Raw genomic sequence first — 15857 nt, forward strand, 5'->3', positions numbered from 1 at the left:
TTTATTAATTTTTATTTTATTTTATTTGGTAAGGAGAAGGTCTTATTGGACTGGAACCTCTAATAATAAGTCCATTGCCCTCTGGATTTGTTGAGCCTTTTGGTTTTGATGGACAAATTGACAAACTCGACTAATGAATGTTTTGAGTCTTTGGTGAATAAAAGGTTCAAGCAAAGTTTGTTCCGGAGTAGGAACTTGGATGCGGAGTAGCATTCTCTAAAAAGCCTCATGCAAATCTCACGTTCTAGTTTTAATTGTGAGCACTCAATAATATAGAGTCGGAAAGGAACTCAATGACTTATGTTATTAAAAAGACTACTGGAATAAAAGTTATTTTTAAAAGATAATTTATTAAGGAAAAAGATAATCTAGTAATTTAATTTCAAATAAAGATAATTATCGAAGATAATTATCTAGTTGTTTTAATATAAATAATTAAATTATCTTTTCAAATAAAATCCTTTTTAAAATCTTTAACAAACTTTTGAAAAAGTTAGCAAGCTGTGAAAATCTCTGATTATACGGTTTTAGTATAGCTAATGTTTATCAAGTTGTCGAGATAGTGGATTAGTGAGATAAGGCTAGGAAACCTCCTTCATGATCACCATCTGTCAAGATAACTCCACAAGTTGTTAGTGGGGTGTTGGCATGTGGACGTGATTATAGTGGAGGTTAATGACTAAGCCTTCTCTATAAATACTCATGCAAACTATCTCAGTAAAACATAACTCTTGAGCATAAAAATTCCAGTAGCCATCTAATAACATAAAGAGAGTTATTATCCTTCTTATATTCTTGAGTGCAATAGGTATTTGTAATCACAGATTGTAGTCAAGTACTTTGGGGTTTGGGATTGTGAGTTTTTGTAAAGTGAGGTCAAGGAAGCTTCGTTGCTGAAGTCTTCTGTGAGAGTTGGGAACAAGTTCCTGATTTGTGGAACTTGTTAACGGGTTTGAATCTTCACTTGTAAAGAGTTTGATTACATAGTGGAAATTTAGAAAAGCCTATATCTTCTCTCGTTATTATTTCATTTAGTTAAATTTCGCAAAAAGTTTTTAGATTTCACCTCAAATACAATTCACCCCCCCTCTTGTATTAGCCAGTTAGACTTTCAGGATTGTACTTTTTCTATTTTATTAATATTGTAACAAGGATGAAATTACACATCCCAAAGAGAATTTATATGCTAAATATCTATACTTGTTGTGTAAGAATAAAAATTATAAAAAGTTGATATTATGAAGTATTTTATGAGACGATTTTTTTAAAGGCAAATAAAAGTGGCATTGCCCGGACTCGAACCGAAGACCTTCGGGGGCGTAGGTTGGTGTATTTTTTGAATTAGAAACGGATTCGATTAAACCAATACTGTTACCATGTGTTTGGTTTGAAGGCATGGTAACAATTACCATTACCTAAGGGTAATGATTACCCCTTATTTGTTACCTCTCAAAAACTTGGGGTAACTGTTAGGAATATATTTAGGAAATCTTATCATATATTTGTGATTATTATCATATACTTAGTTTCCTAGTTTATAGGCTTAAGATATATCTTGAAGATATTAATTTGTTATGCTTTAGGAAACTATGCACTCTATATATTTGAGGATCAATCAATGAACATCTTGTCTCAAGACCCTCTGCCATCTCTTGATCGAGCATATCAATTGGTCTCCCAGGATGAGCGGGTTCGGTTGGCTAAACAGGTTCCTGCCGAGCAACCCCCTGAAGCAGTTGGTTTTGCGCTTCGAACGAGCACTGGGAAGTCCAAGTCCGCAGCCACGGAGGACAAACCCGACAGATCAAGTCTCCTATGTACCTACTGCAAGAAACAAGGCCACTTAGCTTCGGGCTGTTTTGAATTAAAAGGCTACCCGGAGTGGTGGCCGAATCCCTCTAAGCGTGGAAAGTCACAGTCCGACGCTAAAGGGAGACCTCAAGCTCAGGCAAATGCAACAACAACAGGGGCGTCTAATTCAAGCAACATGGACTCTTCGAGTGGTTCATCACAAACATTTACCGCGGAGCAATGGAAAGCAATTGCCGGTTTCCTTGGTAATACAAAAATTCCCGATGATTGCTTGAATGGTGAGTTTGACAACGATTTATGGATTGTTGATACAGGTGCATCTAGACATGTGACAAGCAATGACAAATGGTTATTTGATACTCGAACCATCTCTCATTGTCCCGTGGGACTTCCGAACGGCAAAATAGTAAACGCCACAAAAGAAGGCTCGGTTCGATTATCGTCTAAAATCGTTCTTCATCATGTGCTATATGTTCCTGATTTTGTGTTGCAATTTAATTTTTGTATCTCAATTAATCGATGATACAAATTACACTGTCCAATTTAACTCTAATATGTGTGCTATACAGGACCAGTCGAGGGAGCTGATTGGAACGAGTGTTAGGCGAGATGGACTGTTTTATTTCGAAGGACGTGCTTCGGTGCAACATGTGGCTGTTTCTGAGTCTTCCGCATTGTTAGAGTTATGGCACAAGCGTATGGGGGCATCCGTCGAAAAAAGTCGTAAAACTTCTCCCTCATGTTCATAATTGTAAGGGTAGTTTAAATAAAGCATGTGACGTCTGTTTTCGTGCTAAACACCCTAGGTCTAGTTTTTCTTTAAGTGAGAATAAAGCCTCTAGAATATTTGAAAAAATTCATTGTGATCTATTGGGTCCTTATAAACATGCATCGTCTTGTGGTGCTCGTTATTTTTTTACTACAGTTGATGATTTCTCTCGTGTTGTTTGGATTTATTTGCTAGTTGATAAAACGGAGGTTTTCCGTATGTTTATGTCTTTTGTGGCAATGGTGGATAGACAGTTTTCCTAAACAATTAAAATAGTTCAAAGTGACAATGGCACCGAATTTAATTGTTTGCGTAATTTTTTTAATGCAACTGGCATCCTATTTCAAACATCATGTGTCGGAACCCCGCAACAAAATGGTCGAGTTGAGAGGAAACACAAACACATTTTAAATGTAGGTAGAGCTTTGAGATTTCAAGCTAGCTTGCCTTTGTATTTTTGGGGTGAAAGTGTTCTTGCGCCCGCTCATCTCATAAACCGAACTCCTTTCCCTCTCTTGCAAAATAAATCCCCCTATGAAATTTTATTTGGCACAAACCCATCTTACTCTACAATACGTACTTTTGGGTGTCTTTGTTTTGCACACAACCAAAAAGCTAAGGGTGATAAATTTGCAAGTCGGAGTCGTAAATGTGTTTTTATTGGTTATCCGTTTAGGAAGAAAGGTTGGAGGTTATTTGATCTTGATTCAAAGGAATTTTTTGTGTCTCGTGATGTTAAATTCTTTGAAGATGTCTTCCCGTTCCTTGATCCTATTTCCACCAATATCATTCCGGAAAAAATTGTTCAGATATATACGGATGTGTCGTATGATTTTGATGAAGTGAGTATTGGGTTACAAGACCTTAGTGAGGGTCAAGGACATGTGCTGCACCACGAGCTTGAGCAGCCCGCAACACAGCAGTCAGCTGCGACAAGCCACGGCCAGGCAGAGCAGACCGCACGCAAGCAGCGGCTGGACTCTGCTGGCCGCGAGGAGGGCGCGGCATCCCCTGCCTTGCTGCGACAGCAGGCAGACCAGACCGCAGGAAGCCCACGGCTGGAGCCTATTGATCGCAAGGGGGGTGCGACCCCTTCGGTTGACCTACGACAGCAAACAGTTGCAACACAGCCGCCTACAAACGTCGAGCAACAAGCTGAATTAGGCCGGGGCATGCGACCGAAAATTCCCTCCATCAAATTGAGAGATTATGTTACCCATACAATTATCACAAACAGTTCATCTCCAACTTTCTCTCCTAACACTTCGTCTCCAGAGCATCCCTCGGGTACTCCCTATCCTATAGCGCATTATATTAATTGTGACAGTTTTTCTCCACATTACAGAAATTATATTGCAGCTATTACTTCTGGCAAATAGCCAAGGTATTTTAAGGAGGTCATGAAAGATGCACATTGGAGACGATCAATGCAAAATGAAATTCAGGCTCTAGAAAAAAATGGCACGTGGACAATGGAATATCTTCCTCCTGGCAAACGTCCTCTAGGCAGTCAGTGGGTGTATAAAATCAAATATAACTCCGATGGCAGCATTGAACGGCTAAAATCCAGATTAGTCGTCTTTGGTAATCATCAAAAAGAGGGTATAGACTATACCGAAACTTTTGCTCCGGTGGATAAAATGGTCACGGTTAGAGCTTTTCTTGCTATTGCAGCCTCGAAAAATTGGGAGCTACATCAAATGGATATTCATAATGTCTTTCTTCATGGTGATCATGCAGAATAAGTCTATATGAAGCTTCCCCCAGGCTTTGAATCATCTCATCCGAATAAGGTATGTCGCCTTCGGAAATCTTTGTATGGTCTAAAACAGGCTCCTAGATGTTGGTTTTCCAAACTAACAAAATTGTTGAAGGCGTATGGCTTTTGACAATCGTATTCTGATTATTCATTGTTTACGTATACGAAGGGTGCCGTGCAAATTAATGTTCTTGTATATGTGGATGATCTCATTATTTCTGGTAATAATACCGCTGCGTTAAGGGCTTTCAAGGCATATCTTAGTGATTGTTTTCATATGAAAGATCTTGGTACTCTGAAATATTTTTTGGGAATTGAAGTGGCTCGTAGTTCATCGGACTTGTTCCTATGCCAGAGAAAATATACTCTTGATATCATTTCAGAAGCAGGATTATTGGGATCAAAGCCAGTCGGCTTTCCCATGGAGCAGAATCACAAGCTCGGCTTAGCTAATGGTCCTCTTCTTGATGATCCGGAACCGTGTCGCAGACTTGTTGGAAGGTTGATCTATCTTGTTGTCACTAGGCCCGATTTAGCATACTTTGTTCATATTTTGTCTCAGTTCATGCATGCTCCAAGGACTGGACATTGGGAGGCAGCTCTGCGAGTTGTCAGATATTTGAAATAAAGGAACTCCGGGTCAAGGTATTTTGCTACGCTCGGACAGTGAATTAACCTTGCAGGGTTGGTGCGATTCAGATTGGGCAGCGTGTCCCCTGACACGTAGATCTTTGACTGGGTGGCTAATATTTCTTGGAAAGTCACCTATTTCTTGGAAAACCAAAAAGCAGAAGACGGTTTCTATAAGCTCTTCGGAAGCCGAGTATCGTTGTATGTGCGCTACCACAATGGAGTTAAAGTGGTTGAAACGACTTCTTTTGAGCTTAGGAGTACAACATCCGAAGGCTATCAAGCTATTTTGTGATAGTCAATCCGCTTTGCACATTGCAAAGAATCATGAACGAACGAAGCACATTGAAGTTGATTGTCACTTCGTTCGTGATGCTATTTCTGAAGGTTTGATTGATCCATCCTATGTTACTACACGTGAACAACTAGCCGACATCTTTACCAAGGCTCTAGGCAAGGCTCAATTCGATATATTGCTTGGCAAGTTGGGCATCTTCACTCCACCTGCTCCAACTTGAGGGGGGTGTTAGGAATATATTTAGGAAATCTTATCATATATTTGTGATTATTATCATATACTTAGTTTCCTAGTTTATAGGCTTAAGATATATCTTGAAGATATTAATTTGTTATGCTTTAGGAAACTATGTACTCTATATATTTGAGGATCAATCAATGAACAAGGGTAAGATTTAAGCCCTACTTTGACAGTAACAAATACCCTTTCTATAGTTAAACCAAATAAATGAAAAGGTAATAGCTAAATGATTCCTTTCCCTCCTTTTATTTGTTTCCTTTCCACTCCGTTTCCACTTTACAAACCAAACGCCCCCTCAGTGTCTTAGACTGACGTGATAACCAACTAGACCACAACGGCACGACAACTTCAACGGCAACTTTGGTGTTTTTCTTATGTTTTTTTTTTTTGAGGAAATGTTATTCGTAAGTACTTTTTATTAATCCCTTTCTTAAAATTAGATCTTTTTAGTAATGATAAAAATCCCGAGGATTAAGCGTTTAATGAACAAGTTGATTGTTTGAACAGTCAATACTTTCCAAATGTAGAAGTTTCATTATATTACTAATACAGAGTAGGTTATTGGGAATATTAAACTTTATTAGAGTTGAGTATTAATTTGGAGTAAACTAACTTTGTGGTTGCCTCTAAAGTACGTTAATATCCAATGGTAAGTTGCATCAACATGTACTTTACTACTTAATTGGTAAGCTAATTTTGTTATGAAATATTTGTGGATATCCATTATCCTCCTTTGTATCATTCCGGAACAATCTAGATCTAGGGTTATCCAATCAAACCCTAATATATTGTATGTATATATACACCTTATCATATGGAATAAGATACACAGATTTATTCTCTCCTTAATTCTTCTCTTATTCCCTTTATTTCACAACACGTTATCAGCACCAAATCTAACCAAATGAGCATAATATCAAGGGAAGTCTTAGATTATTAATCTCGATATTGGCAATCAAAGTAACCGTAAAATTCAATACGATGGACTCGTTTGATTGATTAACCGCAAATATTAATGCTGCCAAAGGTACGCTTATTTTTGTTTTTGACGACATGCTAAAATCATACTCTAGTAGTTATACACCTTTTGTATGTAAGCCACAATTAGAATTTAGAATTAGATTATTGATGATTAATTGATTGAATGGATTACCTAGAGTATTAGATCTGATAGTCAAAGGTCCACATATGATTTATTATTTCATCAATTAATTTGTTCTGAATAATTTCTTGATTGATAATAATTTCTTGAGTGATGGTATCCTTGAAGATAAAATTTTGGATCAGATTTAATTTGGGCAATATTATATGCTGACAATGGTTTTCATCCATTCAAATTGCATAATTAATAATAATGACCATTACGCCTCCTCATAATCTATGTATGTTTGTTGTTTCGTTTTGCCAGAGTATATTATATAGTTAAGCACAAATTTTATCTACTATATCTAATTGGATCCATGTTTAAGATTAAATAGTTTATATATATATATATATTAGTTCGTGTCGCTTGCCTTTAGCCTCATATTAGACAATGTTTATTTACTGTATTTGTTTGGTATCTTTCAAATCATGTCATGATTTTGATAATAGGATTGACATAATCTTAGTGATAATATCTTTTTATTATCCTCCTTAATTATCTCCTATAAACTAGATGTACATATATTGTTGCTACCATTACTCCTTAGATTGATGTTGACTTATATTCTCAAGCTTTATGAAGGAAATCATCAATAAAACATTCTCTACACTTGTATCCTATGTTGCTCGTACTTGATTATTCTTTAATTCACACACATGTATCATGAACTATATCCCAACACTGTTGCAATTATTAATCCTTTATGGATGTCATTATGTGTCAATTTTATTCTATGTCTAATGACTCGTGATGGCTACTTAGCATTGCTCTCATGATCTTATGTACCTGATGTGGTTAATTATTCGATTTGTTTATAATTCTACCATGTATGCAGTAGCATTATACTTATAGTACTCTATTAAACCTATTACTTTCATTCATGATTATGTGATTGGAGAGAGAGAAATTATTGGAAAAAAAAATTAGATAAATAAAACCGAGCAAGTATATTGTTTGCGGAATAGATGGTTTTATAAGCATGATTAAGTTATTATATGATGTTTCTTATATATGACATCAGATTCTTATATATGATAATTAATTATAATGGTTAATAACCATGACACCGCTATTATATGAGATACTTATGATTTACTTTGAAGTGGATAATAAGACAAGGAGTGTATTACTAGTAATTTTATTTCCTTAAGTATAATATGAAAACATACATGTACATGATGACTTACAAATGTCCAACAATGGTTTCTATGGTATGTTGTTGGCTATATTATCCTCCGTAAGCAAAACCAATGTATGTAAAGTGAAAATAAATACATAAATAAATACTTTGAACAATCGATATATTATTATATGGTCTTTGAGTGGATATCCTTGATTCCAACTTTGGGTTAAAAGTGGAGATCCTTGATCCCAACTAGACTATTAGCTCATTCCCAGAAGTGAATGAGCAATCTCAAGATTGAAACAATAATAATAATATAAGCATGTTTGCATGATGTTATTTTGATATAATTCATTGGAAATTCATGAGAATTACCAAAACGATTACATATATTAGCTATTTGAGCAAGAAATAGTGTTATGAGTTCAAGAAATTAATCCACGACATTACTTGTGAGCAACTTATTTAAAAGTATATTTATTATGCCCACACTTATAAGAGATTAATATGATTAATATAATTGGGCTAGAGAAAAATAATAACTTTGCTTTGTTTGATACATGCATTGCTAAAAGAATTTATGGCTTGAGAAGAAGATGGATTTAAAGATTGTTGGACTAGTTTTATACCCCCATATGCAAGGAGAAGGGGGAGATAGTGTTTATTCCACTGTTTTTATGTAATCCTTGCATATGAATAATTAAATATGTTAATGGTCAGTTTGGTACATACACTAGCCTAAACATCAATAATTTATTTAATAGAGGTGGCCACATGATAATCAAATATTTAGCATGATACCATCCTGAAGATGGATATGAATAAATGTCATTACCTATATAATAGCTATAAATGTACATATTAAGTTGATGTCCTAGGTGGACAAGATCAGTTGCTATTGAACTAGCACACCTGAAGTGTGGTAATGCAAAAGGTTACACCGATAAGAATCCTTGGAACAGGAAAGAAGCACTAATTGACAATGACAAATTTGAGAAAGCTAAGTGACACATTTTATGTATATCCTGAAGAGACCATTTATAATACATTAAAATGTGATATGATTATATAAAGTACTCTAGAAGAGTATAAAATGTTGTCCAACAAGGTTAACATGTATCAAGATTACAATCAATGCTCCAGTGGAGTATGAGTATTAGTTAATTGTCTTGCCAATCGTAGAAAGAAACACACTGGTGTACTTATATCACATCATTTTCATGGCCATTCATAAAGTATCTCTAATAAGGTGATCACCAATATTATAAAACTGATCATAATTTAAATACTAAAGCAAAAATGATTGGATGTGATAATTAATAATTAGGCCATCCGGGGTTTAATAAATTCCCGTTATGAAAACCTAAAGTTTCATTTGATATGAAAGAAATAATGTGCTGACGCTCTCTCATGTTAAATATATGAAATAAATTGAATGGCAATACATAACATTGAGATTGAGCTATATTTAGATTGTGATTTTTAATAGTTTGTGTAAAAAGAAAAGTTCAAGAGATAATATATTGGTCAATCTGAATAATTGGTGACCAGAAGTTCACTAGAATAATTTATATGTTGACAAATATTAGGTGACCAAAAGCTCACCACGTACAAATTATGTGTGAAAATTTTAAGTAACTAGTGTTACTATCAATGTTTCTGCTGATCCCGAAGATCACCACCTAGTGAAATTACAAAAAAAAAAAAAAGTTTATATTTGTATAACAATTCTCTTGATTGGGGCTATTGTATGTCAGCACATAAGAAATAGAAAAGAAGGAAATTCAACTGCACAACATATGTCTCCCCATTGATGTTGAATTATTGATCTCCTGAAGAGAACAAATTGTGAAAGATTTAATAATAAATACATATGTATTATGCAATGTATAGTTAATGAAGAAATAATTTAAAATTGCTCTCTAGAAGAGATAAAAGATTGTTTTAATATAATTATTCTGAGAGATAAATTTTGTTGATTATGATCCTCCCATGAAATGAATTTTATTGTAAATTTGTATACTAAGTTGGTGAAGAACTGTGATGCCCCTATATATGAGATATTTTACCAACTTAGGGGGAGAATTGGAGTAAGTTGGCAAAAATTAATTAAACTGATGATCCCTATATAAATAATGGTAATTTGAAATGTTTTCTAGCCAACTTTCATCCATATGCTATCAAGATATGTTGCACATTTATGATTTGATTTGTATTCAGTTATGACTCATGTTGCATAGCGTTGAAGATACATTTTGGTCATATTAATTATGTGTATACATTGAGATAAAATCTTGCCAATTGTACTTGAATCACTACACCTGAAGTGTAGGTTGTATATGATCGGTTCCAAAATAAAATATGTTTAATAGATATGATATTTGGCAAGATAGTGCAGTTAACACTAATAGTGTAATAGTATATAAATACCAAAGTGAATGAAATACCCTAAAAGTGGTATATATATCTGAATTATTATTATAGATGACCTATGATGTAAGAAAAATTATGATGGTACCAATGAAAAATGTATTCAGATATCATTGTCAAAATAGCATGCAAATTAAAATTGTACCTTGAGGAATTATATGATGATACCGGTATATGATGGAATCGATAAATAATGCATATGCATGATATAATGGACTAGTGAATAAGGGATTTGGAATATATGTCCATTTTAATGTCGACACGATGATAATAATAAAAGTTTATCATGGACCAGAAGTCCAAAGAAATTTTAAAATCCACACTGTACAGTGTCTTGCATTATTTCGAGTCTTATTTATGTTCATATGCATGTGTGAGTCTTAGGTTTTTGGATTATTCATTGCATATGTTCAAAGTTGTAAATGAATTACTCATTAAATAAGTTGTTTATCATATTTTTATATATCATATTGCATGCTTTATTTTCTATATAATAATTGTGGTGTATGTCAATGTTCATTCAAAGTATAGTAAGACATATTTACAACTTTGATGGAAAATTAGAAAGAAATACTTATGTTCCTATGGGCTTATACTTGTGATGAAAATATTGAAAACGTCGATTTAATAACATGTTGTGAATCATGTAAGAAGAGTTCTTGAAGAACTTATATACGACGTTTTTAAATAATCGGCCCTACAAATTTTTGAATATTACAATTATCAAACTCTTGAAAATTTTATGTGACTACATCATTGACATCTCAACCTGAAGTTTGGGTATATAAGAGTTAGTGAGATTTACTATTTCTATACGTAGAAAAATTATCGTGTAGTTAATTATGAAACTTCTAAAGAAACGGGATACTTATGCGTGAGACTGTTTCTTATGGTCCAGAAGAACCATGATTAATGTATATAATTGCATATGTTATATTATAATTCATATGAGATTGAAGAACGACATTAATAATGTCAAGTTTTGTCTATTAATGAATGTTTGATCAAATAATAATTATCAATTTATATTATTAACGACTTCCAGAAGAAGTCATAACTGCATAAGTTTAATTTTTAGAGATAAACACAAGTATGGTGAAATAAAGACACTTCACATGTTCACGTGAAGACCTGAAGAATTGAAGATGCAACTTCAACTTAGGAGAGTCGAAGATCAACGGATGATACTTTACTTACTACATATTAGAAAATATCCAAACATATTGGATTCATCGTTGCGATACTAGAAGATCTCAAGTACAGTTATGTATTCAACAGGGGGAGAAAATACACGCTGCACTCTTTTTCCCTTGACCATGGTTTTGTCCCAAATTGGGTTTTCCTGGTAAGGTTTTTAATGAGGCGGCATCTCGAGCGTATTACGAAAAATGATGTACTCTTTTTCCTTCACTATGTTTTTATCCCACAGGGTTTTTCTTAGTAAGGTTTTAATGAGGCACAATCTTCGATAATGGACATCCAAGGGGGAGTGTTATGAAATATTTGTGGATATCTATTATCCTCCTTTGTATCATTCCGAAACAATCTTAATCTAAGGTTATCCAATCAAACCCTAATATATTGTATGTATATATACACCTTATCATATGGAATAAGATACACAGATTTATTCTCTCCTCAATTCTTCTCTTATTCCCTTTATTTCACAACAAATTTCAATATATTCTGTTGTAATGTTGTTGTATACTTGCACATATGTCAAATGTTAAGGTGAAAAGTATCACGAAATTGTATATTAATATGATACTGTGTATGAATCATATGATGTAGACGAGTTTTAAAATATGGATAATGCGTGCAAAATTGCAAACAATGAGACTACCATGTTTGAATAGCATTCAAAAACTAACTATAATTTATTTCTGTTTCAAATTTTCAATATGTAATTTCCACATTTAAGTTATCATTATTAAACCCGATTTGGGGTTTTTCAAATGATGTGCGCTTTGATATGTACGTAATAAGGAGACATCTTGCATCAGCTCGTGCTCACCTTAAATTTTTCTCTAATCTAACACTTGTTTAATTTGTTTTATAACTCAAACAAGATGATTATTTAATGCGAGTAATTCGGGACAAAATGAATAATATGCATGCATTTTTCAAGATCTTGTGTATAATCTTGGGCTCGTACACATGCAATTAGAGAAATTTGGATAAAACGAAGCTTGTTTACACAAACATAGCTTACAATCTTAAATTAGTTTGGTACCAATTGCAGATTTGCGGTATTGTGGTTTAAAAGCTCTCTAATTCTATGAATATCTCATGACTCTCATTGTGATGGCATCTTTTCTGAATAATAATAAATACTACGTAAGTAAATGTCATGAATTAAGCCTGCCACTTGCTTATTTGACCCATTGCCAAAACTCATGGCCCTTTATCATTCTAGCGTTGGCCCAAATACTTTTTGTGTAATAGCCAGCCCACAATTTGCTTGAAAAAAAAAATGGTAATTTAAAGAAACAAATTTATGAACGAGGTGCATCTTATTTTTAGGGAACTCGTACGCTAAGATTATACTTCCTCCGTTTTCTTTTAGATGCAACACACCCTTTAGCGCGGTAATTAAGAAAGGTAGGGTTTACATGATATAATAAACTTTAAAATAGGATGAGTGGTTGTTAGAAGTATAATTTAGTGGGCCATGCGTTTTTAATAAGGGATATAGTATAGTTTTTCCCTAAAATAACTTTTCTTTTATAGTGTGTTGTAAGTATTGTGACATTTCCTTTTTAGGAAAGTGTTGCAAGTAAAAGAAAACGGAGGAAGTACTTGTTATGTATGGTTCGTAAATTCCCCCCCCCCCCCCTTTTTTTGCTAAATTGAAAGTTGTAGAAATTTTACTTTGGAGAAGGCACTTAGTTTATAAATAAACGCAAATAAATAAGTAAAGTAAAATGCTTGTTGAACTGAAGATCAAAGGCAAGATAAGAGCAATACTAGTGAACCAAAGCATGTTTTCTATTACATTGAAATTGTAATTAAACTATTGAATTGCACCTTACATAAATAAAATAAAATAAAATAAAATAAAATAAAATTAACTGATTTTGATGGCACCTAGGGCTTGTGCCACTCAAGTCCCACTACAGATCTATCTCTGCTTCTAACAACTCGCAAAAGTGGTTAAATCACTTGTATGATGGTAATGCGGTTTTAATAAGAGTATGTATTACAAATTTACAATACCATATCTCATTTGCAAATGGTTAGTCTGATATTGCGATAAAAATAGAAAATAATTAACTTTACACTTTATATTTTTGAATTATATAAAGAAGAATAATGACATTAGAAAATTAGGATCCATTGAAAACAATAAATAGTTGTCATTATATGATGAGGCATTCATTCAATGGTGCCATATTAGCCTAATTCATCAATTTTATTCACCATAATATTCAATATATTTTCTACAAAATTGGTCTAACTTATTAAAATCATGATAATTTTGAAAACCGACGATTGAAAAGTGGAAGCACCTTTTTTTTATTTCTTTTTTTTTTTTGGTTTTTTTGTTTTCAAAGAGTCAGAAAACCGAAAACTAAAAATGGTGTCAAACAAGACCTAGGTTACATATTTGAGAATTAAGATGATACTCCCTACTCTATATTAAAGATCAGAGAAAAATATATTTTCTTGTATCAATCATTGAAAAGATAGGAAAGTAATGAATTCTTCAATTACAAGGAAAATTAAACTAAAATTCCCAATAATGCCTTTATAATTATATAGAGGGATGCCCAATAAAATTTGTTTATCTGGGTGTATAATTGTCTTTTCAAGTACCAGTGGAGGGTATATGTGTCTTCTCATGTACTCATCATGTACTAGTTGAGGAGTACATGTGTAATTTCCTCACCAAACAGTAAAAGCAAAAAGCAAATAGTAATTTGATGTACAGCTCACCAAAAGTACTGAATAAATGACCCTGCTTTTTCAATATATTTACAAATATGCCATCAGATTAACAAAAATTCATTTATCTGACAGATTAACTTGTAATTTCCCAATTTTACATTTACAAATATATTTTCCTATCTTTCCTAAGGCTTTTAGTTTTGCTGCATAGATTAGGAATCACTATAGAAAAAAGGTTCATTCTAAAAACTTTATCCTACTTTATCAAATCAATTGGTATTCATATAATATAATTGACGCAATAATCAACCCAATACAATCCAGATGTCTTATCTAAGAGTGGCCCTGTTTGGTAGAAAGCTTATTGGGGGTATATTAGCTTATTTGACTAACTTTAGCTGATTGACTAGTCAAACAAGCTAATACAAGTGTTTGGTAGTAAGCTTATTGAAAGAGCTTATTCCACTAAATAAGCTCTTTTTGAAAAAGCTCATTTTAGGAGCTTTTTCAATTAGCTTATTCGTTAATTATTGTGAAATGACATTTATAACCTCATTTAATTTAAAATCCTATTTAAACTACCTACCCCACAATTAGCTTATTGGTCATTTCACATACTCAATCACCTTTAAGCTATCAACTATTTATCAAACACTTTTATATAATCAGTTAATACAATAAGTTAGTCAAATCAGTTAATAAAATCAGCTAGTCAAAATCAGCTAACTCAATCAGCTTTAGCTTTCACCTTTCTCCCAAACAAGGTCAGTATATTTGTATACAACATGTTTAATTATCCCTCTCCAATATCATAGCTTCGATTCCAAACCACATAAAAACTACACCAATCCCTAAACACCAAAAAAGAAAAAACAGCAATGTCTAATAACTTTCAAAAGAAGGGATAAGAAAATGAATGAAAGCCAAAAAGAAGAGGTAGGAAAGAGACCTAATAGTTTAGAAGCAAATAACGAATATGCGATAGTTAGTTGAATAGTTCCTTAGTCTTTGGGACAGGTGGCTGCTTCTTTTGTTCATGTCTTTCCAAAATGTTTACATCGAAAATTACCATTTTATCAATTATCATCAATAATACAAAGGGACCACCTTAATCATGATTAATCTCATTTACTTTATCCTTTCAACCTTTTTCTTTTTTTTTAAAAAAAATAAATAAATAATTTTTTTATACTATACCTGTTTCATGTTATTTGCAACGATTTGACATAAAGTAGAGTAGAGAAGAAAAATATCTAATCGTTATAAATAATATGAAACGAAGATAGTATTTTATTTATTGGTGTCTATTTTAGTTTAGGATAACCAATAATAGGATTGTAAAATTAAGAGAGTAAATATATATGAAGGAAAAAAAAAAGGAAATGTATATTGGCATCCCATGCAAAAAGACAAGAAGAGCATTAAAAAATATACATATTACTATTTCAATGGGTGTACGAAAATCAATTTTTATTGTGCCAAAATTAATTTTTAAAAAAGAATTATACTATGTGAGACCATTACTATTTGTCCACAAGTGTAATAAGTAAATACTTTGCGCATTCGTGTTATAGTGCAAACATTTAATATATATATATATATATATAAAGTGTAAATTGTTGAACGAGATCAAGTGTCCATCTAAGAAGATTCACCATCTTCCATCTCAAAAACAATTTGACATAAAGTAGCTCCATAGCCTTATTAAGGAGTAAGTGTAGCCTTATTTATTTATTTATTTATTGACGGGATGCGTAGCCTTAT

At 33.0% G+C, this 15857-nt stretch overlaps 1 protein-coding gene across 1 annotated transcript; it reads left to right on the plus strand.

The window, feature by feature from the left end:
• Positions 1–4332: 4332 nt before the first annotated feature.
• Positions 4333–4968, plus strand: LOC110705810 (uncharacterized mitochondrial protein AtMg00810-like). The gene is made up of 2 exons (XM_021883742.1): positions 4333–4374; positions 4510–4968. Exons 1-2 carry the CDS (start codon positions 4333–4335, stop codon positions 4966–4968), a joined length of 501 nt encoding a protein of 166 aa, XP_021739434.1.
• The last annotated feature ends 10889 nt before the right edge of the window (positions 4969–15857 follow it).

This window comes from Chenopodium quinoa, unplaced genomic scaffold (assembly GCF_001683475.1).
Source record: "Chenopodium quinoa cultivar QQ74 unplaced genomic scaffold, ASM168347v1, whole genome shotgun sequence".
Lineage (NCBI taxonomy): Eukaryota > Viridiplantae > Streptophyta > Magnoliopsida > Caryophyllales > Amaranthaceae > Chenopodium > Chenopodium quinoa.

What these genes read in the sequence shown, in the direction of transcription:
- LOC110705810 (XM_021883742.1), top strand. Translation starts at nt 4,333, where the DNA reads ATGAAGCTTCCCCCAGGCTTTGAATCATCTCATCCGAATAAG. An exon ending in AATCATCTCATCCGAATAAG is followed by an intron (nt 4,375 to 4,509) that starts GTATGTCGCCTT and finishes ACGTATACGAAG; the next exon opens with GGTGCCGTGCAAATTAATGT.